The sequence below is a fragment of the Ixodes scapularis genome, unplaced genomic scaffold, assembly GCF_016920785.2.
Source record: "Ixodes scapularis isolate PalLabHiFi unplaced genomic scaffold, ASM1692078v2 PGA_scaffold5__190_contigs__length_132052651, whole genome shotgun sequence".
NCBI classification, from domain to species: Eukaryota; Metazoa; Arthropoda; class Arachnida; order Ixodida; family Ixodidae; genus Ixodes; species Ixodes scapularis.
Window position 1 is genome coordinate 55179444 of NW_024609880.1, and position 27226 is coordinate 55206669.

Genomic DNA, 27226 nt, shown 5'->3' on the forward strand with positions numbered 1-27226 from the left:
GCCTTTTTGTCCCTGTTTTTTGAGCGCTAAAATGTATTCCAAATTCCAAAACCAACTAGCCCAACAATCTAGTCTAGGGAAGGGAAACCAAGATTACGCTAAAGTAATTCACAACACCGAAAACATGAAAAAAAAAATATTATTTACGGGAAAAGGAAAGGAACCTCTCCGACTAACCATTTGAGTAAACTGACAACGGGAGTAAAGCTGGCGAAAGCGGTCGGATGAGAAAACGAACCAAAAATAGTTGTGACACTACACTCGCCATACAGCTTGGGAAGTTCTCACCACGGCAGGACTAAAAAAAACGACAAATCACTTAATTGAGCAAAAAAAGAAAAAAAAAAAAGAACTTTACTCAAATTGCATTTTTCACGCGCAACCGCCCAAGAATGCCTAGACTGCCCCAACCACAAACAACCGCATACATTAAAAAAAAAAGTATATTTTTTGTGTTTACTTTTTTTTTGTTTTTGCACACTCGACCCTTCTTACCGCGAGTTATGTTCAAAAAATTCTTTGTTAGCACTTTTATTAACCGTCCCTAGTTGTGACAGATTGAATAAATAAAAAAAGTTTGATTCGTGAACGAAACACAAGACCCTACGGGAAAGGACAACATGCATCAAAAACTCTTCCTTTAAAAAAAAATGATAAAAAAGAAAGGTCCCGGGAAGACAAAATGTAAAAATAAACAAGGAAAGTAAGTGCGACGAACAGAAGACGAGTATAAGAGAGCGGGAACGGAAAAGACAGCTAATAATAATATTAATAGCAATAACAATAAAAAAAAAAGCAGGAAGACAAGGAAATGTGGCTGACTGTCTCGTCGACTGAGGACGAAGACGGAGACTCGTCGGCTGCGGCTTTTTCTCGGCTTGGCTCGGCTAGGGGATGGAGAGCGCGGGCCCGACGAATGGACACGCTGCAAGCGGCTCGGCCGCGCGTGCCGCCCGAGTTTTTTTTTCTCAAACTGTTTAGTCCATTAGGAGATTGAACGCTCGTTCGAGACAGGGACCCGTCCGCTCGGTCCCCGGCTCCTCCTTGTTCGGCTCTTCGGAGCGACCACCGCGGCGCGAGCCCGAGACCGAGGGGCCCGAACCCTGGGCACTGCTCTCGTTCCTCGCGCGCGTGTTATTATTCCCCGAAGTTTTTATCGTCCGTTCGCGGTGTCGAAACCGCTTGCGATGTGACCCCGCCGATGTATATTTTTTTTTCCTTCTTTTTCGAGCAGGTGGAGAAAGGTGTACGATTGCGTCATTCAGAATTTCAAGATCCCTTCTCTCGATTTCCGAAAGATAGTGGCGTTTCGTGCCTCCAATGATTTTCTTTCTTTTTTTTTTTTTTTTTGCTCCTTTTTTAATACGAAGGACGCTACTTTTTCGGGACGGGTCGATGACCGTTCGTCTTATTTTTGGAGGTTTTCCATTTATCGTTCGCACTTTTCGGCGACGTTGAAAAATGCATTTCAAGGGGCTCTTAAAAAGTTCAGATCGGTGGCTGAGTGGGCTCGCGCACACCAGCTCGGTGCGTGCGGAGCGATAGCTCGCGCTGAAGAACGGCCATGGGATCCTGGGCTCAATCCCCACCCCTGCCCGTTTGGATCTGGATGAGCATCGGGTCGTGTACTGCGTGGTGCACGTTAAAAACCCCAGGCTAGCGGTTGTACTGCACTGGCTAAATTGCTCATCTATAGCCGAGACGCAATAGACGCCCATTGAGGCTAACTAACTCCTGGCTGTCGGAAAACATACACACAACATAATTATTATGGAATCTTCAAACTAAAGTCGGCTCACTTTTTTTCTTTTTTGTTCTGCTGAAGTGTAAGTTAAGAATCGTTTGGCTACTATTACCCTTTTCAAACGTTCTGTGAAGCATTGAGATAAGGTACGGAGCACGAATGAGTAGGTCTACAAACTGCCTCCATAACGCGAATGCTCTTAAAAACTTAGAATCCTGCATCTACGGTTTTGTGACTCCTTCTTTGAGGGCGCCGTCCACGATCTTATACATTTAGGTTAACGGTGTCAGTAGCGACGGACAACTAAAAAGAAAACAGGTTAAAATAAGTAAATAAGCTTAGTTGCGTAACTAGATGGAAGCTAGCCGCGTGTATCTTGAGCCCGACTCTGAAGTACCTTCGGAACTCCTGCGGCAGCCAACAGCAGCCTATTAGTATAAGGCCGACACCCAAATAGTTAAACTCGGCATAATTAGTTGCGCAGAGGATTTCTCAGGCTGTTTCGATTAATGAAGTGCATACGGTCGGCCATTCGTGCCGTACACCGTGTGAGAAGAAGAGAGTTCGTGCATTTAGTTGAAAAGACGGGGTGACAAACTCACGATTGAGAAGAGACGTCACTTTGAGTCGAGTATGAAAGATAACAAGCAGCAAATCTTCGTCTCTACAACCAAAGTAAACGAGGGCTTATGTTATGTACAGTAAATAATGTTTTTTTCTGTCCTTAGTTTTGCCAAAGTTGTATGCGTAATCTCGCAACACTGAAAGACGCTTCCGGTGCACAAGGTATACCTTGTGCACCGGAAGCGTCTTCCAGTGTTGCCTGATCCTGCCTTTTATAGGAGGCAGGATCAGCATGCGTCGGAGCATTGACCTCGTGTCTGTTGCCTTCGCAATGCCACAAACTCGGATAATAGAATGTTTTAGAATAGCGTTACCGTTGTAGCGTTACCCTTATACCTTAATAGTGATTTTAGTATTGCGTATATGAACGAACGCAAGCACTGTGCCTTTGCGTTAGCGTAGCGTGTTTCACACTGCCCGTGCGCGGAGCCAAAACTGCGGTCTTGGATCGGCGCATGGCGACGAATTGCGTACGCAGCGTGGAGCACGCAACGCTAACACAAACACACAGCGCTTGCGTTTGCTTATAAAGGCAATACTAAAACTTTATAATACCGGAACCACACACACAAAAAATATTTTTGTGTGTGTTAACGGTGATGGTAATAGTCACTGACCGTGCGGTTCTTGTGCGGTAAGTTTCCAGCCTGCAGGTTCCGGCATGATGGTAACAGTAACGGCAATATTAGAGCAACTCTGCGTTAAATCGTTGGAACATTAAACCCAGTTCCACTCTTGAGGACTGCGCGCATGACTGCCAAGTGTAGGTCAAGTACAAAATGCTTGATCTGTACAGTTGTTCTCTTCGCACCCGAAGAACCATGCGACGTGGGTTTCGATCTTACTGCAGCAAACAAGGCACGTGCAGCGTCACAACTGTCCATTGGCTTCTGCATTTCAGTTCTGGCGCATTTCGCACGAACATAACCCGAATCTGCTGTGGGTATGCTGTGTTTCAGCATAAGTGTGCGCGAAGTTTAGGTTACAAGCGCGAGCACCTTGCCCCGAACAACGCGTGCATTGCATGAGCGCGTCTGCGCTGGTAGGCACACCTAAATCCTGGGACTTGCTATTGTAGCTTTAGGTTCTCTCGTAGTATAAGTGGCTAAAAGCAGCAGAGTAAGTACGCCTTTGTGTACACGGGAAGGATGCCAATAGTTAAAAAAAGAAAGTGCACATCCACACGTTGACAGCCATCATTTTAGGACCAATAACAAGAAACGCCGTGAAATCGTCCGCCGTGCACGAATACTGGTCTTGTTCATTGGGGCAAAATGCCGGCAATTGTATACATTCGCTTTAAGGATAAGAAAGGAAAGGCATCTCTTTTCTACGCCCGGGTTCCAGCACTCGCTGGTTGCCTTCCGTCGTACTCTTGCTGCGCGTGCACGCTGAAGACTCACGAGACGCCCAAGCATTATCGAAGGTAGAAAGTTGGCGCTGGAGGTGAGACTTCCCTGCCGTTCTAATACTCTCAGTGCCTATCGATTCGGCTTCAGTCAGAACTTAGGTGGCGATACTGAGTGAGCATAAGTGCTCAACTATATACAGGCTTGTCACCAACAAATAAACGCACGCATTCGGCAAACTAGCCAACGATGACACGCAATGAAAATAGCGAACAGAGCAAACATGAACGTAGTTTTTTCAGCACCGCGCAAACTTCACAACCTTTGCGAAGAAAAGTAAACACCTCTTCCATCAGCACAGTCAGCTGCACAAAGAAGCACAAATCCAAGTTTGTCACCTATGTTGAAGGGGTGGTCAATCCATTTCCCCTTTCCTGCGGAAAAGAGTACATTGGGCAGACTGGACGGTGTTTAAATGGCCGCCTGGGTGAGCACAGGGAAAACATTACCCAATCCTAACTCTGGTCACTTAGACGTTCACTGTAGGGATTGAGGCTGTTCTCAGCGATTGGACAACTGCGGTGTGTTGGACAAAAGTAAAAACCAGCTCACCCGAGAAATCGTAAAAGCGGATAACATATTACGACGGGATGCCCGGTGCGTTAACCTTATAGGAAAAGAACTTGATTATTTAGACAAAAGGTGTCTTCAACAGTAGGCGAGTATATCTAAAGCCCCTTCATGTTTCAAAAATAACGCAAGGTGCGTCGATGCACAAGGCACCCTGCCTCGTGCACCATGATCATGTATTCGACATGATCATGTATATGACATGATCATGGCGTTGTAGCTCTTGAACTCTGCAGATGCTATTATTATTCTCCACTCTTTTTCCCTTTCTTTGTCTTGTATTTCCCTTTTCCTTGTCTTTTATCTTTCCTCCCTTTGCCAATTGTCGTTCACTTTTCCTTTCTCTTGCTTGTTGGGCAGGCATCTGATTCCTTGGGGTCGAAGAACAGGAACTTTGACAAAATAGAAATTATGAGTTGATAGTTTAGCGCTGTGCGAGCGTATTGTTTAGTGTGTTTGGATTTTTGAGTGGCTGTCTAGCTGTGCGCTGGTTCGTAAATATAACACGCAATGGCCAGGATTGCTTCGGTGTTCGGTATCCGTGACTCAGAGTGAGTGTGACCAACGTCGGTGTCTATTGTGATAGCAGCCCCTTGAACGCCGTCCTCTCGTTTCCAGGGCTAACCGTGAACGGACACGTGCTGCTGGACTTCCACCAGAACCCAGACCGCCCTCCGCAGCGGCTACGGGTCGTGTCCGCCTCGCTGTGGCTCTACGTGCGCGCCAAGTCGCACCCGGCGCCCAGCGCGGGCGGCCCCAACCGCACGGCGACGCTGTACATCTTTCGCGTGCCGGACTCCAACAGCTCGGCGTCGCTCAGCTCCAGCATGGACCTGCTGTCGGCGCTCGAGGTGCACGCGAACTCCGGCTGGCGCCGCGTGGACCTGCGGCCCGCGGTGCAGCGCTGGTTCGCGTCCTCGGAGAAGCTCACGCTGCTCGTGGACTGCGTGGGCTGTGGGCCGTCCGCGATCCAGGTGGCCCAGTTCGAGCGCCGGCAGCGCCGGCGGCCTTTCCTCGCCGTCGCCACCGAAGCCGCGGGACTCCGGCGCCGCGGACGGCGCTACACCGTCACCTGTGGCGAAGGGGTGACGCAGTGCTGCAAGCAGTCGTTGTACGTGAGCTTCGAGGAGCTCGGCTGGGACGACTGGATCATCGCGCCCAAGGGCTACTACGCAAACTACTGCATGGGCGAGTGCGCGGGGTCGCCTAGGACTCCCGACATGTTCCGCTACTTCCACGCGCACGTGCTCGAGGAGTACCGGCAGCGCAACCCGTACGCGTCCATCGCGCCCTGCTGCGCGCCCACCAAGCTGTCGCCCATGTCGCTCATCTACTTCGACCGCGACCAGAACATCATCAAGTCGGACCTGCCCAAAATGATCGTGGACGATTGCGGCTGCACGTAGCGCAAGCCCCTGTAGGACTCCAAGAAATTGGACGTTTCGGTTCGTGGAACCGCGGAGCGGTGTGTGTTCTCTCTCATGCTGTGATACGGAGGTCCGGGGACGTGTCCCACTGAAACGGTGCGCGTGCGTCTCTGTGTGTGTGTGTCTTCTAGTCAGCGCAGGTCGCGTGGTCTTCGGTTCCTACGTTCCCTCCTGGCTCGGCCAGCACCTCCGGCGTGTCTGATGCCTCCTCGCGCGGCGTGGGACTAGTGGTGGATGGATGGTATTGGCTGCACTCCTCGGGATGGGCGGTAGCTTGCGCCACCTACCCTTTGCTCCGGCAGGAGGACGTAGGGCTCCGCCTCTACGAAGCTGCCGTGGAACAGTGGCTGTGCGGTGTCGACACCTTCGTCGCCAGCACGAGGTGTCTCCAGAGGGTGTCACGAATGCTGCCAGAGTCGTGGATTGAGACATTGAACGAAGTCGGCTTAATCAAAAATTATGACGACTGACCGGAACGAGCGTGCGCGCACTATTTTCAGTAGCGGACGGGCGTTGTTTAGAGAAACAGGTACCGTTGTGGCGCCGACGACCTTTTGACGTGTTTTTTTCTTGACGGCCGCGTAAGTAGCTAGCCCCAGTGTATAGACCCCAACCCGTTGCAGGCTCTGGTCTGTTCACTTTACAAAGCAGGGTTTCAGAACAAAAAAAAATCTACGAAGCTACATGCACATAAAAGAACAAAACTCCCGGTGAGTCCAGTTGCACGAGTGAGCGTTGACAGAGGTTCGCGTGTGCAACACACGTGATTTATATACCCCCCAAGCGGAGCTCAATCTCACCTCTTGCTGAGGAAAGGCGTTAGTCAACTCACATGACATGGTCGCGCAACAGCATCGAGGCATTACACCTCAAGAGTGCTGTGGCGCTAACCCGCTGGCACACATACCAAATAAAGCCCCTTGATAAATTTCACGCTTCGCGTTTTTTACAAGTACCGACGCTCATTGTTGCGCAAGAGCGCGAGTCACGTGCCACGAGCGAGTGCTGGAGAAACAACGTGGTCTCTTGGTGGTTCATTTTAATAAGTTATTGGCTACAGAGGAACGTTCCTCGTGCATAAGCGCATTTGTTGCTACTTGTAAGAGACAGACATCAAGGGGCTCGAAGACCACACACGCTCCCGGCGATTCCGTCACACCTCGGCAACAAAACACAAATGTTCTTTGCCGGCTGTCCGCGCGGAGACATCGTATTATAGTCAACTTTTCATTGAGTATGCTACTGTCTGGTCAAACCCTGCCTTAGCAGAGCCAGACCCTCACGGGGCAACCGCGTCCCTTAAGCGGGACATTCTTTGTAGCATTAAGCCGCACAAAATTTTAGACACATTGCTAATCATTTATCATCAGTTTGCTGTAAGTACGGGATAAAGCGTTTACTGTAATTTATTTTTAACTCACCGTTGCATCTCCGAATATTGGTTACCCTCGCTCAAGGTTTTTCGACATCAGCGATAAGAACAAGCTAGTTATTGTCTCATCACGTCGTATACTGACGTTATGTTTACGTGAATGTTTGTGACCGCGTAGTGTCGTTTTAAACCCCAGCTCACTAAACTTGCTCTCAGCAAAAGAACCCCACTTACTAAAGGGCACGAGAGGGCACGTCAACATGACACGAAGCCTCGAACAAAATCGGAACAAAGTGTAAGGGGCTGAACCTCAACATCCAACCAGTTGTTCAACGTTTCGCTCCTTTCGATTGCCCATCTAGTACTTGTTGGCAAGATTAACCACGCGATTTAATTTTTTATTGGAAAGTCAACGTGCAGTCAATAAACAATAAATATTTTTGTTGCCCAATCAATCTTATCCCAGGACAAATGGATTTTATTTTTTGTTATAACTACAGGCACCTCGAAACACGTTCATTTTGTTGTGGCCTGAAACGTAGTCAATCGAAATTGTTGCATCAATGTCTACACACAGGGAAGTTAGTGCGCACTGAAATTGTTATCTCGGGAGTCTTTAACATTCACCAAGCTCTAATGGTCAACCCCCAAAAGGTAAAGTTGCAGCTATCGATCCGAAAAATTATAAGCTACATGTTTGGCATTACGCCCACAATTCAACTTCATTCCTTCAATAATGCGGTTGTGAAGACAGTTTAAGACATATCGGAGAACACACACTTACGCAAACACGTACGCGAACCCTCACGCATGCACACATAAGCACACAGAGAAATAAAGCGCAACGGTAGAGCAGAGCCTCGCCCCCTGACAAGAAAGCGGCACATTTTCTATGCCGCCTGTCCCTACGTGCGCTCGTAGCGGTGCCATGTTAACTTGACGATACGAAAGCTACACTAAGGCCGCTTTTAGATTGTACTGCAACAGTCATACGGAAAGCTTCAAGGTTGGGCCAGATATCAGGCCTATAAATATTATTTCATAGTCACCGACACTTTTAGGTACGCGGGGCGTAGTGAGCCGCACGCATCTTATTGTCGCTTCGCAGCGTATATAGACATTATATGATAAACAAATTATAAAGAAAAACACCCAAGAACGCGTCGCAAAGCAAGAGAAAGCGTGAGCCTAATAGACCACTTTCTGCGTTTCAAAAGCCGTCGGTGACTGCACCCTAGAAAGAAAAAAAGTAAAAAAGGTATGCGAGTTTGTTTCTCTGCAGAGTACGAGACAACGACCCAAGGCGTAAAACTGAAAGATCCCAGTAATGACCAAGACCATAGTACGGTTAGACAACAAGCAAGTAAAACGTCGTGCTCATTGTACCAGGCACGCAGCTCTTTCTGATCGAATTGTATTTTGAGCCTCGTCAATCGTTGGAATCATCCTCCCGTTGCTCGCCGTCGTGTATCGTTATGTCGTGTTCTGCGGGAAAGCAAACTCAAAGACAGTTTCTTTTTAGAGTGATATAGTACAACCGTTCGCGGCCAAATCTCCGTTCTCGAGACCCGGACGTCGAGCACCATCTCGCTGACTCTTTACGCGAGCCAACCGGCGGTCCGAAGTCAATCGGCGGGGCGACTGACCCTTCGTAGCCGTCTCCCACCTCAAGTCTTGCGTCCGTGGTCACAAAGAAGGCTGGCCGCCCGTCCATTAGGATAAGAGGTCGTATTGACGGACGGGTGCTCCTCCGGCGGGTTAGTCTGGCCCGTGCGCATAACTAGCAGCAGCGCGGGCGCTCCGGACCGACGAGACGTCGCTACGCACGCCCGAGTCGTTTGTGAGGCAGAAGGGGAACACGCTGGATGGTTTAGCGACAGATGCGACCGAAGCGCGCCGCTTTGCCACGAAACTGCAGCATCGATACGAGTCGTCGTAACCGATAGGACGCAATTCGCTAGGCGGTTCCGCTGTCACGGTTTCGAAAACAAAGTCTGGTTCGAGTCTGGAAGCTTCGCTGGGGAATACGGAGCGGCCACATTTTATGTCTGCCGACAGCGAACTTTCACTTAGTTTTATGTTTTCTGAAAAATGCGGCAGCTCTCGTTTAAGTCGTACCCCTTGAGAAAAAAAAAATCGGTCTTTACATTTAACGAATGTTCATGCGAGGGACATTAAGGTACATCTGCCGTCCTCCTCCTCTTATCGCGCGCGCTTGCGCGGGTCGCGGGACTGTGCTCCGTTCACCCCTAAGCTGACAGCGCCGCGGAAGCTACGAGCTTGATAGACTAGTCGTCGGTCTACTTTTTGCCACGTGATCTCGCTCCCGCCCGTTCCGACGAGCAGAGTGCACGGTCACGTGATGGAAGGGAGGTCCGGCGATGGTGCCTGAATGCGCCATAGTCTTCGCAATGCCTCGCAAAAGGCACACGCGCAGTGGAAAGGAGATGGCCGAATAGAAGCGGCGACGCTCTGGTTTGACCGTGCTCGAGGTGCCAAAGGGACTCCGCAGCTCCGCAGAAAAGAAAGAGGGAGCGATGCTTTGCAGAGATAGTGAAGCAGACCTTTATAGAAGACAAGCAACACGATCGCATTTCGACGTAGTCCGCAACAAAATACTGCAAAAAAACAACCCAGATTCTTTTTTAATCGTGTTTTGATAGCGCGACATGTTCGTAAGGCAATCTCAATGAGAGCGAGTGCTCGGCGGAACAAGAAAACAGCTAGAGCGACTAAACTGTATCATTCACTATCTACAAAGATAACAATGCTTGCCAGTTCGAAAAGTCATTAAAAAAACTTTCGCGGGTATGGACTGGAAGTTTTTCTGTTAAACACTTGGCAACGTTGAAACGTCAGGACTCAGGGAGCACCTTACAGTTGTGGTTGCTGCGGCAACAGGCCCGCTGACTTTCATTCTGTCCTGGTCGCCTGTGCTCGCTCGGAGCTCACCTCACACATGAAAATATTTAAAGTATAAAGCTTATTACGGAGGCAGGACGACTGAAGGAGCTCCTATCTCGAGTGCACTTCAATACACAAAAACAAAAAGACAAAAATTGAGATCAAAGAAGCCAATCGGTGGCTTGCTTATTAATTTTTGTTTGTTCATACAAGCTTTTTAACGTGTCACAACGCTCGACCACAGGTTCCCTAAAGAGGAAAGTAACAAACAAATCACATTCTAATGCAGAATCGGGGTGGCTTCACTTTCCCAGGTAGAAGGAATACACCCTCTTCCCTTGGATAAAATTTGTTCTTCCGAGTCTTGCGGTTGCTCAAGGACATGACACTGTTGCTTTCTCGTCTTTTTTTGTACTTCTCCTTTTTTTTTTCTTTCTTTCTTTTTGAACTTCGCTGGAGCAACAATAGGTGACACAATGAAAGATGAAGAAAACACCATTTAAAGTGCAAGTCATTACGAAACACAACGATACGTTTATCTCAATTCGTATCAACGCATTAAAACAAAGTAGAATTGCTCCGACAATTTAAAATTATTGGGATTTTTCTTTTTTTTTTTTTTTTTACAGCGTAAAACAAATTGTAAGTAATAACATAAAATTTTCGGGGCACACGACCCAGTCTCAGTAACAAAATGTATGTCTACCAATGTGACGGTCTCCCACCATAAAAACAAAAGGAAAACAAAAGAACATACAAGCAACAATTTAAAAGCGTCTGATAACTGCACACAAGTAATGCGCTTCGAAATGAACTTGAGAGACTGCACTCGAGGCTTGAGAAACATAAAACGTGTAATTTTAGGAGCGCGGGCACATAAAACTAAGTGCGTAACTCCGGCGTACTCTTTTTTTTAAAGCAATAGCAATATACAAAGTGCCGCAATTCTCCGGGACAAATATACTGCCACTGGCATGCGTAACAAGCAGTGACCCGTTCTATGTCCTGTCAGCCTTGCTCTACGCTAGCTTTCACCTCTAAAACGCTAAGCCTATTTTTATTATGGACCATGTTCTAAATCATTATACGCATCTTTCTTTCTGTTTTTTGTTTAGGTTATTCTATGCTGGGGGTTTTAAAATACCAAGACATAAAACTATAAATTGCACAGCCGACTCTCATTTTTGCGACAGCGATATAGACCCTTTACGAAACATTGGCGGTCACCGTGTTTTAGGCACAGCTTTCAGCGCGAGGCGTATGATTGGACTTGAGTCGGCACCGAACGTTGACACGGCACTCGTCTCCAGTATGTGTTCAGAGTTCACTCCCCTAAAAGTGAAGTCCTCGAATAATTTCGCAGAAGCTTGGAGCGCATTTTTTTGTACAGGGTCGATTCTAACTGCCAGAGGTCTTGCTATGAACCCACAAAAAAATACACATTTTTGGCATGTTTTGCGCTACACATTCAGACACACCAGCGGACGAACAACACCAAACAAGACATAGAAACACACAAGCCCACGCATATACAAAATCGCCAGCATTCATGTGTCTAAGAATCCACACGTTCTTTTTTATATGAAATAGGAGTGCAGCTGTGAATGCTTATATTGTGAGCTTTTTTTCGAGAACGGGCCCTCGGCTAGACGGTAACTCCGCGTGAGTAGAGAATGAAAGAAACGCACCTTGCCTGTGTATTGTCCTTAGTTACGACCTGAAAATATTCGAGCCGTCGATGAGTCAACTTTACCGAGAAGGAACGCGGAAACACGACGAACCGGTGATTAAAAAGGAGCCAAAAATAAAAACATTCCATCTAACACATCTCCTCAAGCGTCCTGATGACGGGATCGAACACCGTCTCAAGCTGTGGGAATGAGAAACACCCATAAAGAATCAATGTTCATCGCAACGGCAGAAGAAAAAAAAAAATAAACTCGATGTGTTGTGTCTATTAACGCAGCTCTTCCCATCAACGTGTGTTTTTGATGTGTTCCTACCGAATCGCCCCGTCTTCACTCTCTCACCCTCTCTATCTTTCTATCTCTCTCGCTTTTTCTTCAAACCGGCACCTCACGTAACTGTACCACGTGACGACGAAAAAAAAAATCTATGTGCACCCCCACCGGCGCCTTCAAGTGTCGTGCTGAGTGATAATGTCCCTTCGCTGCCGCTCTCCCAAACCGCCGTGTTTTCCATCGTCCCCCCAAAAACGGCTCACGTGGTGACGACATATGCGCGTGTTCTCGGCGGCACGTATAGTTTCTCAACGACAGTGCTGCTACGTCTGTGTACCTAGGGTGGACTTCTAAACAATTGTGATGGCATTTCGACGAATGGACCAACAAGTTCGGTGGCACCGTCGTTGGAGACGTCCGACGTTCAAAGATGCGCGCTCTGTGCGCTATCCGAGACCGACGGTGTCGAAGCGGTTGGTACCTGTGACCGGAAGGTGGCGACAGCAACGCGCGTACTGTTGCCAACCGTCAGTGTTGCAGGCTTGTCGACGGACGAACAGATTACGAATCTTGATCGTAAGTGAAAAAGAAAGAAAGAAAACAAAAAACATTTGAACTTTAAGACGAGAACAACGAAAGACACCGTGTGGCAAAGCTGTGATTCAAAGACTCCAGGAAAGGTGTGTGCTGTGGCCGATGTGTGTCTGTAACACGGTCCCTCTCCCCCTTTCGTCCTCTCATTGCTCTCCCTTGTCCCCTTTCCTCCACCCGTCGAACTGGGTGAACAACAAAGCGTTCAAAACGTGTTTTCTTGTTTTGCTGATCTGCTCAGTAAAAAGCTACCTAAGTCTAAAACGAAACTGAGTGTACACGAGGAAAAAAGAAAGAAAGGCGAAGGCAAAGCCGGCGATCAAGTCGGCTTCTTCTGTTGTCTGACACGGAACAATCTGTATTACCATGGTCTTTCGGTGCTAATGGTCTGGAAACTTTTACTTTGGATCGGGACTTTGAAGCCGCCGTCTAACGATCTAACGACACCCGCTGTATGATCCGCTTCTTTTTAAGGATCCTCCTCGATCTCTTTGCGAACGGCGGGGTCCCACATGTAGAGCTTCACGATTAGAGATGCACGATTCACTTTCGCAACAAAACGCTGTGGGTGAACCAAGCCGTCTTCTTCTATAGCTTCCGGGACATGCGGGCGCCTCCCAGATGCGTTGAGGGCCATACTTTGTATACCGACTTGAGTGAGGTGTCTCAAACTCTGCCTCGCCTCAAGCGCAGCCATCCGTTTGCACGAAGAGACCTTTTGACAGGGTAACAACGGCCAGTGTCGACCGTCTATAGAAGCGGGTCTTTTGTTTCCTTGCGGTATCTCGTTGATGATATTGCACATTTTGCGGCGAACTGTCATTTCTGTTTTCTGTTGCGCACGTGTCCTATCAAGTACCATTAAGGGACCAGGTGAAATAGTAGTGCAAGGGAAAATGTAAACCTTCCGGATCTTTCCGCCATCTGATTCACGACAGCGCGCAAAAACTGATGTTTCTATTCCATTTCGGGGCAGATGGGCCTCTCGCAGAATCCGATAACCAGTCGAAAATTGAAGAAATGTGTTTTTTACATGATATTAGAAAATATGCGAGTTAACTTACAGCCCTGCCTTATGGGGCCCCCTCTGTCCATGCCGTGCACTCGGGCTGCAATTATCTATAGGTGCTCCGTTATTTTCTGCCACACTGCCATAAAAAGCTTACTTACCCCAGTCGGGTGGCAACGTTTCGACAACAAAATTTCAAATAAAAACACTAAACGAACGAGGGTGCGCAGCATTTATCCATTCGGAAACGTTTTCCTCAATTAAACAACAAACAAAATATGACTTGAAACGGATTTTTTTCTTTTGTGTCTTTTAACTCGAGCGACAAATGTGTTGCCATTCCTCCAGTATTCAATATCACTCTCTATTTCTCTCTCTCTCTCTTTATATGTATATATATATATATATATATATATATATATATAGAGAGAGAGAGAGAGAGAGAGAGGGGGGGGGGGGGGTACGAAGGAGGGTGCTCAGACGCAGCAGTTGAAGGATTGAAAAATTAAAAAAAAAAAAAGTTTATTTGATAATATTAGTAGGAAGAAAGCAAAGCACAAAGTAGGTGAACAGGTAAAACATTGAAGGAAAGAAATATTGTATTCGGTAAAATTCGAGATTAGCGTATTTCTTTGTTTATCTCGAATTTTATTGTATATAATATTTTATTTTTAAATTCACTTTTGGTGTCTTACTTGTTTACCCTCACCTCGTGCTTTACCTTCTTCCTACCCATATTATCAAAGAAACTTTTTTTTTTTTTCCATCCTTTATCCGCTATCTCTGTGCACCCTCCTTCGTACTCATATTTCTCGGAAGCATCTGTATACCTTTTCGCCGCTATTCCTTTTTTTTTTTTTTTTTTTTTTTAGACAAGGGAATTTTTAATGTGGGACAACTTTGTATAATTAATTAAGACTTGATTTCGGCGATACGTCGCCAAGTGACGCCTCGACAATTAGTCGCCGTGGCATTCGTTACAGTACAAACTCCGTGTACCTTGTCTTTAAAACAAGGCTTCAGAGAGTTCCAAGGTGAGACGTTTCCAGAGGACCATGGTACTACACAGGCAGGGAAGAGAGTTTTGGAGAAAATGGGACAGAAAACTACATGATGATGACCGAAAAGATGTTAAACTGTTGTAAAGGTTATTTATGTTTCAGTGCCATGTGCTGTTTTGTTTCAAAGGCGAAAAGAAAATGTGAATAAATTGAAAACAAGAAGCAACGGTGAATTGGTTTGATTATTTGTGCTTGCATGTTCAGAATACTGCCTCGCGGTTAGCTTTTCTTGTGACTTTGAGCTGTGCATTTTGCCCTGTTCTATGGTTCATGTGTTGAACCTTCGATATATTCATGTAAAGACAATCATCGCGTTGTTTAGGGTTTTACATACCTCAATTTGTTGCTTTTCGAATAACGGGTGTGCGAAGAAAAACAAGTAAATCGGAGGTCATTCAAAAATGCTAAATATTTGAATGACCCTAGAAGTAAGAAAATACCCAGAGTGTACAAGTGTCGAGTTTACTGTTTATATATATATATATATATATATATATATATATATATTAAATACAATGCTGAAAGGATAAGTACAATAATGGTAAAACAACACAACAACACATTTTTTTGCGCATCTTTTTTTTTATTACTTCCGTATTTTTTTGTGGTTTTTTTAGATATTTAATTTTACTCACTCTTTCACCTTCAACATTTATTTCTGAGGTTCGAAATATTTTGTTACAGAAAGAATTCTAATCAGAATTATTTAATAGACAGTTTTAGGATAATCACTGCACACACCTGCAACACAACATTTATGCAGATGACATTACAATCTGGTGTTGCAAAGGGTCCTTTGAACAACAGGAACACCCGATCCAGTCAGGTCTGGATCTCATCCAAAACCACCTGAGCAGTACGCAATACACAATAGCATGGCGTACGTTAAAAACTACCTACTCGGATCGATTTTAGTTGTAAACGTTGCCGAGTAAACATCTCGCATGATCTTCTTGATTTAACTTGCCAGAGCCGTTGTATTCCGCGTGCTAACAGCACCACCCATGCTCCTCAAAAGAAATGCTAAAAATGAAAACGTTTCCAATCGTTCTATTCCAAATTAAGCCAAGCCGCAGCTGCCTGGGGCAAGCCCGATTTATTGCGAGGTACGGAGGCTACGAGTACCATTACGTAGACAAATTCGATCAACGGGGCCTCCGTCAATCGTTCCGTGGAAAGGGCACCTTTTATCGGTGCCATCGCAGGAAGAGACCAAGTTCTACTGATGTCCAGTGCACGGCGACAACTTGGGCGATTTTTGGAAAAATCGTTCGTCCGTCGGCGATGACCTGCGCGAAGTGGCTTGACGTTGAGCAGATTGCACCGTTCCCGCACATTGCGAGCTATGAACATTTTCACTGTTCACTCCTTCAGTTGCAGGGCGATCTGGCTCGACTGTGGTAAGTCCCGGAAAGAATTGCCGAGCTGAACACCACACGATTTTACGTAACACTGAACTTCGCGAACACCACGTCGCCCATGTCGCGCCAGTCGAAGAAACCACTATCGCTGGGCCCGAGATCTCTTGACAGCCTCCCGTAAATCCTGCTAGCCCGTAGCGAAAAATCCTCACCGTTGCGCGCGTACGCAATACGCTAGCCCTTCTGTTGCGTCCTGCGCAAGCGCACTCCCGACCCGTAATTTCTTTGCGTACGCAAAGCTTTAGATACGATCCATTACAACGGTCTAAAGCAGCAGAAAAAAAAAAAAAAAAAAAAAAAACAGCTACGATCAATTTGAGGAAAAAACACTAACGTTAAAAGCGAGTAGGCTCTGAACCCCAAAGCTTTTCGATTACTCTATCGGCTCGTGGCGACGCCCCCGCAAATGTAATTGTGCGGCTGTGAGCGCTTGCGCAGTTCAGGACGCGTTTGCTGCGAAGAGAACAACCATCATTTCTGCAACAAACTTACCAGGTTCCTGATGTACAAAAAAAAAAAAATAACGATGAAATATTTTTTTTTTCAATATATGCTACTCGCACAACGGCATTGGCACTTTGTCGTAATTCATTCGTAGGTTAGCGATAAATACCGAACTTTAGCAGTCAAGTTGGTGCCACACGTAAGCATATCGGCAAACTGGAGGCAACCCACTAGGGATCACTCCAGCGAAAGTAACGGCACCTTGCTGCTAGAACAGAAAGCTGTGGAGGTAGGTTCGCCCGCCAGCCTTCTCGAACGAATCAAATATTCACAGCGCCTGGCGGCCTAAAGTCGAAGCCTCGAAAGGAAGTTCAAAAACACTTGGTGAAAATCCTCAGTTGTCGCTTACAGCTAAAGAAACGCGGGGCGGTGCGAGTACAAAGCTTCTTTTTATTGGTCCTCAGTCAATAAGATTATAGCATTAGCCAATAACGACGCCAAAGCACGAATTATGAAGAAAAAAATGCATTAATGTTATAAGCCGCACCTCTTGTTTCTTAGGCTTAAGAAAAACTGGTATACAGCGCTATCACGCGTGTAGGGCTAATTAAAAATGCAGAAAAAAGAAAGCCTAATAGTATAGTGTAACCGAAGTTCCTGACAAAAGAGAGAAAAGCAGTGCTGAGTGGATGTGCTTTGCTCATAAGCAGAAAGCGTTCAATACAAATAAAAATCAATAAAAAAACTTTCGACACCCCGAGCACTAACTACCGGCGTCCCTCAAGGTTTCATTCTTTCACCCACCCTCTTTAATATTGCCCTACTTCACCTACCTGTCTAGCTCAGTTCTATCTCACACCTGCAACATATCATTTATGCAGATCACCTTACAATCTGGTGTAGCAAAGGGTCGCTTGGACAACAGGAACACACAATCCAGTCAGGTCTGGATGCCATTCAGAACCACCTGAGCAGTATTGACCTCAAATGCTCTCCCACCAAATCCGAATTCGTCCTAGTTACCCACCAAACAGGCCGTAAGACAGAAGAGCAACGCGACAGCATTAAGCTCCACATTGGCCACAGCCCTATCCCTCACCGCTATCACATCCAAATACTAGGATTTCTCCGACAGGACAATGGCAGGGCCCACGTACGGATGGACACGATGTTCCGGCAACTCAAATAAGATTTACCACATGCTATGTAGAGTAACGCGCAAACAAAGAGGACTCAAGGAACGGGAGCTTCGCAGGATTATCGAGGCCCTTGTCTCCTTCCGTGTACTGTACCAGACTTCCGTATCAATCCATCACCAACACTCAGCTCTCCCAATTAGAAGCAGCGCTCCGAAGATACACCAGACTAGTCCCTAGGAGTACCGCGATTTGCCGTAAATTTTCTAGTGGCCTCGACTGGTCTTCTTAACACACTTGAAGAACGTACCAATATGTGCCGCCAAGCACACATTGCAAGGCTTCAAACATCCCCCCAAGGCGGCAAGCTCCTCGAGCATCAATGCCACGACACCACCACCTTGCCTCCTTTCCCCCCCTCCCCCTCCCCCCTCCCCCCTCTCCCCCTCCCCCGTGGAAGTCGCTACCCCCGCGTCACAGTCATGCCCATACCTCAACATATGCATCCGGACAAACATGCTGCCCGAAGCACACAACTAGACGAACGAATAGATCCCGAGCCACCGAGAATGGATACCACATATTGCTACAGAGATGCCAGTCACTGTCACAGCAGAAGCATAACGGCTGTAGCAGGGCGTGGCTATGAGCATATTAATGAACACAGCAATGTCCCCACCCCATCCGCCGCGGAGACCCTAGCGGTTCTTGAAGCCATCACTCGCCGTCACCATCCTACTCACCATATTTATATCCGAACAGATAGCCAGGAAACATGCCGCAGGTTTCGCGACGGTGAGCTACCCGGACATATCCACAGCCTTTTGCAACGTCACCTTGACACCCGTCCCTTCCTCCATGTTACCCTTACAATGGATCCCCGGCCATCAAGGCGTAGAGGAACACAACCGAGCTCATGAGCAGACTTTTACACGTTTTTCAAGGCTAAATTGTAATTTATTACAATTACAATTACCCTCCTATTAAAGTAAGTGACCGTTACCCCAAAAAGTAATCCGTTACTTTCGTGGCGTTACTTTCAACATTATTATCCTCAAGTAAGAAACAAAAGAAATAGGGCTGTTCAAGTTCTTACTGTTTCCACCTGTTCCATTTATTGACCTTGAGTATTTTGAGCAACTGCTGGCTCTCGAAAGTCTCGTCAGACATTTTGCGTTATTTCTTACTCAATAGGGAGGTTTAGCAGATCGCTTTTTCGCCCCGATAACGATACCTCCTCTCTCCTCCGGTGGCCTTGGGCATGCATCGCATCATTATCGGGTGTCGTTATTGGGGCGAAAAAACGATCTGCTAAAACTCTTTAGTATGTCGATTGCTACGCTCAACAGCATTTGAACTAGGGATGTCGCGAACCACCCTTGGTTCGATTTCGAAAGGTTTCGATATTTGCGAAGCGAACTGAGGTTCGATTTCGAAAAATTTCGATCTTTTCATACCGACCGAGGTTCGAATTCGAAAAATTCGCAACTTTTGACCACAGCGGAGTTTCGAATTCGAAAAGTTCGAAGCTTTCACGGTTTCTAAAATTTCGAAGTCGAATATTTCGAATATTTTTTTTACTTCAGGTTCGATAAATTCGAAGATTTCAAAATTTTTTGGAAATAAAATTCGAAAACTTCGAACGCTTCGAATTTTTATAGACATGAAGTTCGAACAAATCGAAGATTTCGATTTCTTTCTGCATAAAGTTCGAAAAGTTCGAAGGTTTCGATTCTCTTTTAACGCTAAATTAAAAAAAAAAAAAAAAAAAAAAAAATTTTGAAGATTTTGAATTTTTTTTTAATCCAAGGTTTCAAAGTTCGGAATCCGATTTTCAAGCTTTTCCACCAGTTTCAGTTTCAAATAACGTTTTCACGACTCACTGGTTTTCACAAAATCAAGTTTAGAAAAGTTAGGGTGTGATATCTACATTCTGCGAAGTTGGTCAGGCAATTAAATGAGACGACGAGTGTCCCGGACGTGCTAGAATATTTGCCAGTGCAGAATTGTGACCGCCAGCACCGGGGGGGGGGGGGGGGGGGGGGGGGGGGGTCTTTAACCTGCATTACGCAGTAGTGATTACACGAACACACTGTTTTACGAGACTCATCGAGTTCGAAACGGCCAGGGGCGAGCAGGAGGTTGAGGCTCAGAAAAACCTTGAAGCGACCTGGCAAACCACCTCGCCACCCCTTTCACGCTGGTAGTAATCCGACCGAACGCCGCCCGCGTGACGCTGGCATATAGTAAGTGAAGTTTGTAATTGTCCTGGAGGTTTATTTTCTGGGACGGAGGAATCGCCTCGCAAAAAGCACAAAAGCCGACACAACTCGAGGTCGAGGAGCGTTCTGCCATAAAAGTGGCGTCGGAAGAGGAAAAACGGGGAGAAAGGGGATGGCGGCGGGGGGGGGGGGGGGGGGGGGGGGGGGGGAGGGGGGTTTAGCCTTCTTCTCACCCTTGCAGGTATTTCGGACTGTTAAAGAAAACAATACGGGGAAAGAGGGCGTGGTCGAGCTTATTTTAATCCGAAATTATTTATGCATATGTATAGCTACTGTCGCTATTCGCTGCATAAAAGATTGCGTAGGTGGTCATTGTTAGAAACTCGTTGTCAGAAGGCACTACTCGTCACATGCTTAGTGGTTCGGAAGTTCAATGGTAACAAAAAAAAGAATAAATGCGGGGATAAAAAGCAGGAGAAAAAAAAAAACTATCACGAATTCGTCAGAAGTGTTCTATTCTTGCATATTCAGAGGTTCAGAACTTCGAAACAAGTTTCTTTTACCAAAATGTGTACAGGCTAAAAGAAACACGTCCCAGGAACGTGAAGCGAAAAAAAAAAAAAAAAGTTTTCTTTTAATGACGTGCTGAACTTGAACACTATTAGAAATCTTCTCCCATGAGTTAATTTATTCCTTAACGTGAAAAAAACAATAAGTACATTATTTTGTATTCTGCAGATGGCAATGATATGTACTGTCTGTGGTGTTAATTTAAATGCGATACCTCAAACAACTTAGACGAAAATAAATATCAAGTTTAGGTCATAATTGCATGCAGATACACGTTTGGAGATTTCTTCGAAACTCACGTTGAATAATAATAATCACATCTTAAAACGGCACTTACCTAGGCTATACATAGATCATTCTTAAAAAAGTATAACATATCTACCATACATAGCTTCGGCTACAGTGTGTTTCAAATCTGGCACAAACGATAATCGTCAAAAACCCGTCGTCCTTCCTCCCCATTCGGGGATTTATTTCTTTAAACCTAAGCATGCCAGAACTTTGAAATAAACGGCATTGTCTTTCGTAAGGAACGCAGCACCGCGTGTAAAAGTTCGAGAAAAAAAAATTACGAATGTACCCCACTACTTGAAATCAAATGAAACCGTCCGCCGGTCTTTCGAAGTTCGACGAACGTCGAACTTTTACCCTAAAAGTTCGAAGTTCGTCGAAATTCTGACTTTTCAGAATTCGAAAGTTCGAAACTTTTCGAATTCTCTTGATAAATAAGTTCGAAAGTTCGAAATTCATCGAATTTTTTTGTCAGTAAAATTCGGAAGTTCGACAAGCATCGAACCTTGCACCGCAATAAGTTCGAAAGTTCGAAAAAGATCGAATTTTATAGCGTAATAAGTTCGACGGTTCGAAAAGCGTCGAACTTCTTAGCTTAACAAGTTCGAAAATTCGACCTCTTTCGAATTTTACGATATAGACAATTCGAAAAATCGAAATCTTTCGAACCTTTCGAACCGCTTGATTCGATCATCGAAACTTCGATTCGAAAAAAGTTCGCGGCATCCCTAATTTGAACTGAGGCACTGGATGCGAGTGCCATATTTTGCCTCCCGAATGTTTTATGCTCTGCATTGAGCTTTTTCAGCGAAGCAGTGAAACTACTATTTACCTCGAAGATAGAGCAAAGCTTCGTCGTTGCAGCCGTTGACTGATATTCGAGTTTTAGTAGATCGCTCCGATACCTCCGATACCCCCGATAACAATATGATGGATGCGCAAAGGTGGCGGCGGAGCATCGGGTATCGTTATCTAAGTCATCGGACCGATCTACTAAAATTCTTCATTGTCGAAGTCGCGAAGCTGTAAAAGTCGTTATGCATCTAGCCGAAATTAAAATAAGAATTGAATATAGTGGTAACAGTAAGGTGCTAATTAAATAATAAGTAAGGTTTCACTCGCTATTTTCCTTCCTTTGGTTCTGAACAGTTCTAGCCTCGGTTGAGACGTTGGTGAGTAAAAAAAAAAGTTCCCAATATATAAATATAAGTAATCGAAAAAAAAACACTAGGACACTCATAACCACAATTAATTAGAACGTCGGTTAAAACAAAGAAATGTAAACGCACGTTTGCCGTGTGTACCTTTCTTGGTGCCGTTCAAACACGCACAGAGCACGGACCGACTGCAGTTTACTCCGGTGTTCTGACTTTACCAAAATTAAAACAACCTTTTCTTTAGAAAGGGGGTGGGGGTTGGGACTGAAAATTTTTTAACGGATTACAAGGAATCCGTTACGTAAAAAATGTAACGGAATTACTTAAAAATTACTCTAGAAAATGTTCAATTATTTCGTTACTAAATTACTGATAAATGTAAGGGATGACTAGTAATTTCGTTACTTGTAACGGATTACGTACAAGTCTGCTCGTGAATTCACCCGCGTAACGAATTTTCCGGGTCCTCCGTGCCTCTGGCCGTGCGACTAAGATCCCAGGGGACACAGAAAACTCTTACCACAAGGAGCGTACATTCTTCCTAAGAGAACTACGCGCTAACGCCGCCACAATTACCGCTCCACCCCAATCCCTCTCGCGGGAGGACAGCGCCATTCTTTGCAGACTTCAAACCGATTCGATCGTGACTCTCCTCTTTCGTCGCTATATCCAGGGCCTTCCCGGGTGCCTCAAGTGTCCCAACTGCGGCGAATACCCCCCTCTAGAGCACTGCCTGTGGCGATGGTCCGACATTCAGCCTACCCTCCTATCCTCTCTTTCCTCCCTATCCCCCAGTCTCCAACCTCACGGCATGGACGGACTGGCTTACTCCACCCAACCGATGCCCATATTCTTCTGCCGGCACTCATTCATCGCGTGAAAAACGTGTGGGGTGAGGACTGGTAGGTGGGCAACCACAACTGAGCGCCGGACCTTGGCGTATAATTAAAGATTTTTTTTCTCTCTCTGTCGGAATCGACAAACAACTAAACACTAAAGCACTACTACTAAAGCACTCGTAAACTGTCAGACGCTTCGACTAGCTTGAACCTCACTACGAGATCAGTGTCCTGCGTTCACATTTTAATTTTTTTTTTTTTGTAGTTGTCGGGGTTGTTAGTAGCGTGCATTCTAAAAGCTTTTTGAAATTCAGATTCAGAGATAGACATAAAAAAATAAAACTAATAAAAAAGGGCGTCAACTTCTTTTTTTTTATAGAATACGAATATTTAATTATAGAAGAAGATCCTAGGGAATGAGTAAACGCTAGGTTACAAAAATTAGATTTTCGCTGAGATGCTGACAAATCTATGTGAAGAGAAGCGACTTTAGGGTCAATAAAAAGTCCATTTACTTTCAACTGAATGTTCGAAATACTTGTTTCTAAAAAAAAAAAAAATATGGGTGTTTTTTTTTACGGAAATAAACAGCGCGCAAAAAATACACAAGGACGAAAGGAAGGTGCGAACGACACAAGCGCTGAACTCACAACTAAACTTAATATTAAAACCAACAAAACTTTCCTAACACCAAAACTAAAGCGAGTTTTGGTTCATTTAATCTATCGTTCGACAAATACCGCAGCTCTAAAGGTGTAAAATAAACGCGCACAATCCCACCAGGCCCCATGTAAAATAATGGCGGCAGGTGAGCAAGAAGATACCGAACTCTGCATGTAACGCCACTATAACTGAAACTCACACCTAAATGCATTTAGTCGCACATCAGACAATGAACAATTACTTCGGCCGCAGTCACCTAGATGCATAACAACAGGCAATTCTTGAAGCTACAGTGGCGCTTCAGCCTTCGAATGTTACACACAAACCAATTTCTAAAAAATCTCTCAAGCATATACTCCTGGACAGATATGCAAATTTAGTGTATTTTCTTGTGGGGAGTGTGCTCTCCATTCAGTACTCCGCGTTTTGAATTGCTGAATCAAATTACATGTGAGGCTCTTACAGCAGCCCTTTTCTTGGTAAGCGTTGAACCCAAGGCCCAAGCACGAAGGGACAAGGTCAACTATTGGTTGCCTCCGTTGACGCAGGGGGCACCGTGCAACTTCCTGTTGATGGGCACGTACTCTTTCTGTTCTCGAAAGGCTCTGCGATACGGTCGAACATGCTAAGTAAAGCTGTCAGATAAGAAAAATTGGCAACGACATTTACCTTCAAAGTACTATAATGCATGAAGTGCATTATGGGAAATTGGTGAGGCAATTTGTCTGTCACGTGACGTACATCTTCCCACTAAATTTAGCGGGGAAACTGAATGGTTGTAGGGGTCACCTGACGCCCATTTTCCACACTAAATTTAGAGGGGAGAATGGATCGGTGTCTGGATCACAAGGAGTGAATTTTCCCGCTACATTTAGCGGGGAAATTGAGTTAACGTATAGGTCATGTGACGTGACGCCACTTTCCCTACTAAATTCAGCGGAAAATGCACAGACGAAAGGAGAGGCGAACAAAGTTTTTGGGAATTGGGAGGTAGTGTGTTTATTATTCGTCGCTCCAATCTTTGCAAAATCCCCAAACATGCCTTCGCGAACAACTGTGACCTAAATTGCGGATTTTGTTTTGATCGACTATGCTGAGTAACGCTTTTAAAATAATACCACGTGTAGAACCTTTCATTGACTTCCAAATTAAGCAAAGTGCGTGTTTTTATCATGTACGAGTACTGAGAAATAAATTATGAAACACAGCGTGTTTTCACTTTTCGTTTCATTTCAACACGCTGTACGAACAAAAACAAAACATTTTTAATTTATTCTTTTTTTGCGTCGCGTTCTCTTCACACCCTTATTTTAACCAGAATACATTCCGTTAGTATTATTTGCCTCTGTTTTAAGTTTTAAGCCTCTAAATATGCTAAAAAAGAGCAAATGCCGATGGTGGGTTTTGACGATTTTCGTGCGTGGCGTTTTTGAACCCGTCTCCATCTCAAAGTATTCAAAAGAGAGCTTCTATATTTTTTTTTATTGTGATATATATGCAAGTCGGTAAAACGACATTCCAACTAATATTTATTATTCGTCGATCCAATCTTCGTAAAAAATCCCCAAACATGCCTTCGCGAACAACTGTGACCTAAACTGCGGTTTCTTTTGTTAGTCGACTATGTTTAGTTTTGTTTTTAACATAATACTACGTGTAGAACCTTTCATTGCCTTCCACATTATGTAAAGTTTGTGTCTTAATCACGTACGAGTACTGACAAATAAATTATGAAACAGGGAGGGTTTTCACTTTTCGTTCAATATATATATATATATATATATATATATATATATAATACGCTGTATAAAAAAATCATTTTTATTTCTATTGTTATTGTTTTTTTTTTGTTTTTTTTTGCTTTGCGCTTTTTTTTTTACACCTTTCTTTTACCCAGAATACATTCCGTTAGAGGTATATGCACTGGTTTTGAGTTTTAAGCCTCTGAATATGCTAAAAAATGATTAGGTTCGGTTATCAACATGAATATCGCTTTAGAAATATAAAATTTCGCATTTAAAACTCTAAGTTTCCAATAGGAAGTGTATTTTAATCTAATGTTTTACAATATTATACTTTGATATTTCTAACGTAGTATAGATTATGTAGCGCATAGGGTTTAGGCTTGAGGCCCCTCCAGGTCATGGCACCGGCGGAAATTGTCTTAAAACCTTCTTTCGGCAGTTTCGATTTTATAGTATTTAGACGTTTGGAATTGCAAACTTGTTATTATATGCCTAACGACATTCATGTCTTTTATATGAGTATGTATTCAACATCCCTTAGATTATTATAATCACAAATAAAATATACAGCTCCAACCCATAAACCCACCACAGCATTTGCTCTTTTTTTTAGCATATTTAGAGGCTTAAAACTGAAAACTAGTGCATATACCTCTAACAAAATGTATGCTGGCTAAAAGAAAATTGTAAAAAAAACGCGACGCAAAAAAAAAATGCTAAAAAAAAGATTTTTTTTTTTTTTTTTACAGTTGCCTGAAATTGAACAAAAGTGAAAACCTTCTCTGTTTCATAATTTATTTGCCAGTACTCGTACGTGATTAAGACACACACTTTACATAATGTGGAAGGCAATGAAAGGTTCTACAAGTAGTATTATTTTAAAAACAAAAATAAACATAGTCGACCAACAAAAAGAATACACAGTTTAGGTCACAGTTGTTCGCGGAGGCATGTTTGGGGATTTTTTTTACAAAGATTGGATCGACGAATAATAAATATTAGTTGGAATGTCCTTTTACCGACTTGCATATATATCACAATAACAAAATATCGAAGCTCTCTTTTGAATACTTTGAGAGTGAGAGTGGTTCAAAAACGCCACACACAAAAATCGTCAAATCCCACCATCGGCATTCGCTCTTTTTTTTTATCATATTTAGAGGCTTAAAACTTTAAACCAAGGCAAATACCTCTAACGGAATGTATTCTGGCTAAAAAAAAAAGGTGTGAAGAGAACGCGACGCGAAAAAAAGAAAATTAAAAATTTATATATATATATATATATACCGGGTGTTTGTGCGAAGACTTTCAAAAATCCTAAAACTTAAAGCGTAAAAAAAAAGAAACAACTTTCTTCGGGAACAAACTACCAGCCACGGCGGACGTCAGGAATTGCCAAAAACATAGTAATTAGCCAAATAATTAATTAAAATTTGTTAATTAACTTTTTAATTAGTGGAAATAGACATATGGTTCTAATTAGAAAGTTGCTGAGCGTTATCGAAAACCACTAAATCAGTCACTTTCAAAAAGAATTTCGGCGCGTGAGAAGCGTAGTAGTGCACTAAAGTTACCGCTCTTTGAGCAGGTACAAAGCTAGCGGTAACTTTAGTGCACTACTACGCTTCTCACGCGCCGAAATTCTTTTTGAAAGTGACTGATTTAGTGGTTTTCGATAACGCTCAGCAACTTTCTAATTAGAACCATATGTCTATTTCCACTAATTAAAAAGTTAATTAACAAATTTTAATTAATTATTTGGCTAATTACTATGTTTTTGGCAATTCCTGACGTCCGCCGTGGCTGGTAGTTTGTTCCCGAAGAAAGATTTTTCTTTTTTTTTACGCTTTAAGTTTTAGGATTTTTGAAAGTCTTCGCACAAACACCCGGTATATATATATATATATATATATATATATATACAACGGGCATGGTGGCGTGAGGCCGAAGGCGTGGGTATATAACTGAGAAGAAAAAACCCTTAGTGAAAACAGCAACAACGGACGATTTAATCTTCGACGTTTCGGCCGGACTCCGGCCGAAACGTCGAAGATTAAATCGTCCGT

The 27226-nt window shown here is 44.4% G+C and overlaps 1 protein-coding gene across 1 annotated transcript; it reads left to right on the forward strand.

Moving 5' to 3' along the window:
- The first annotated feature begins 4857 nt into the window (after positions 1–4857).
- Positions 4858–5762, forward strand: LOC8024423 (inhibin beta chain). Its single transcript, XM_042294210.1, has 2 exons — positions 4858–4882; positions 4966–5762. Exons 1-2 carry the CDS (start codon positions 4858–4860, stop codon positions 5751–5753), a joined length of 813 nt encoding a protein of 270 aa, XP_042150144.1. The 3' UTR covers positions 5754–5762.
- The last annotated feature ends 21464 nt before the right edge of the window (positions 5763–27226 follow it).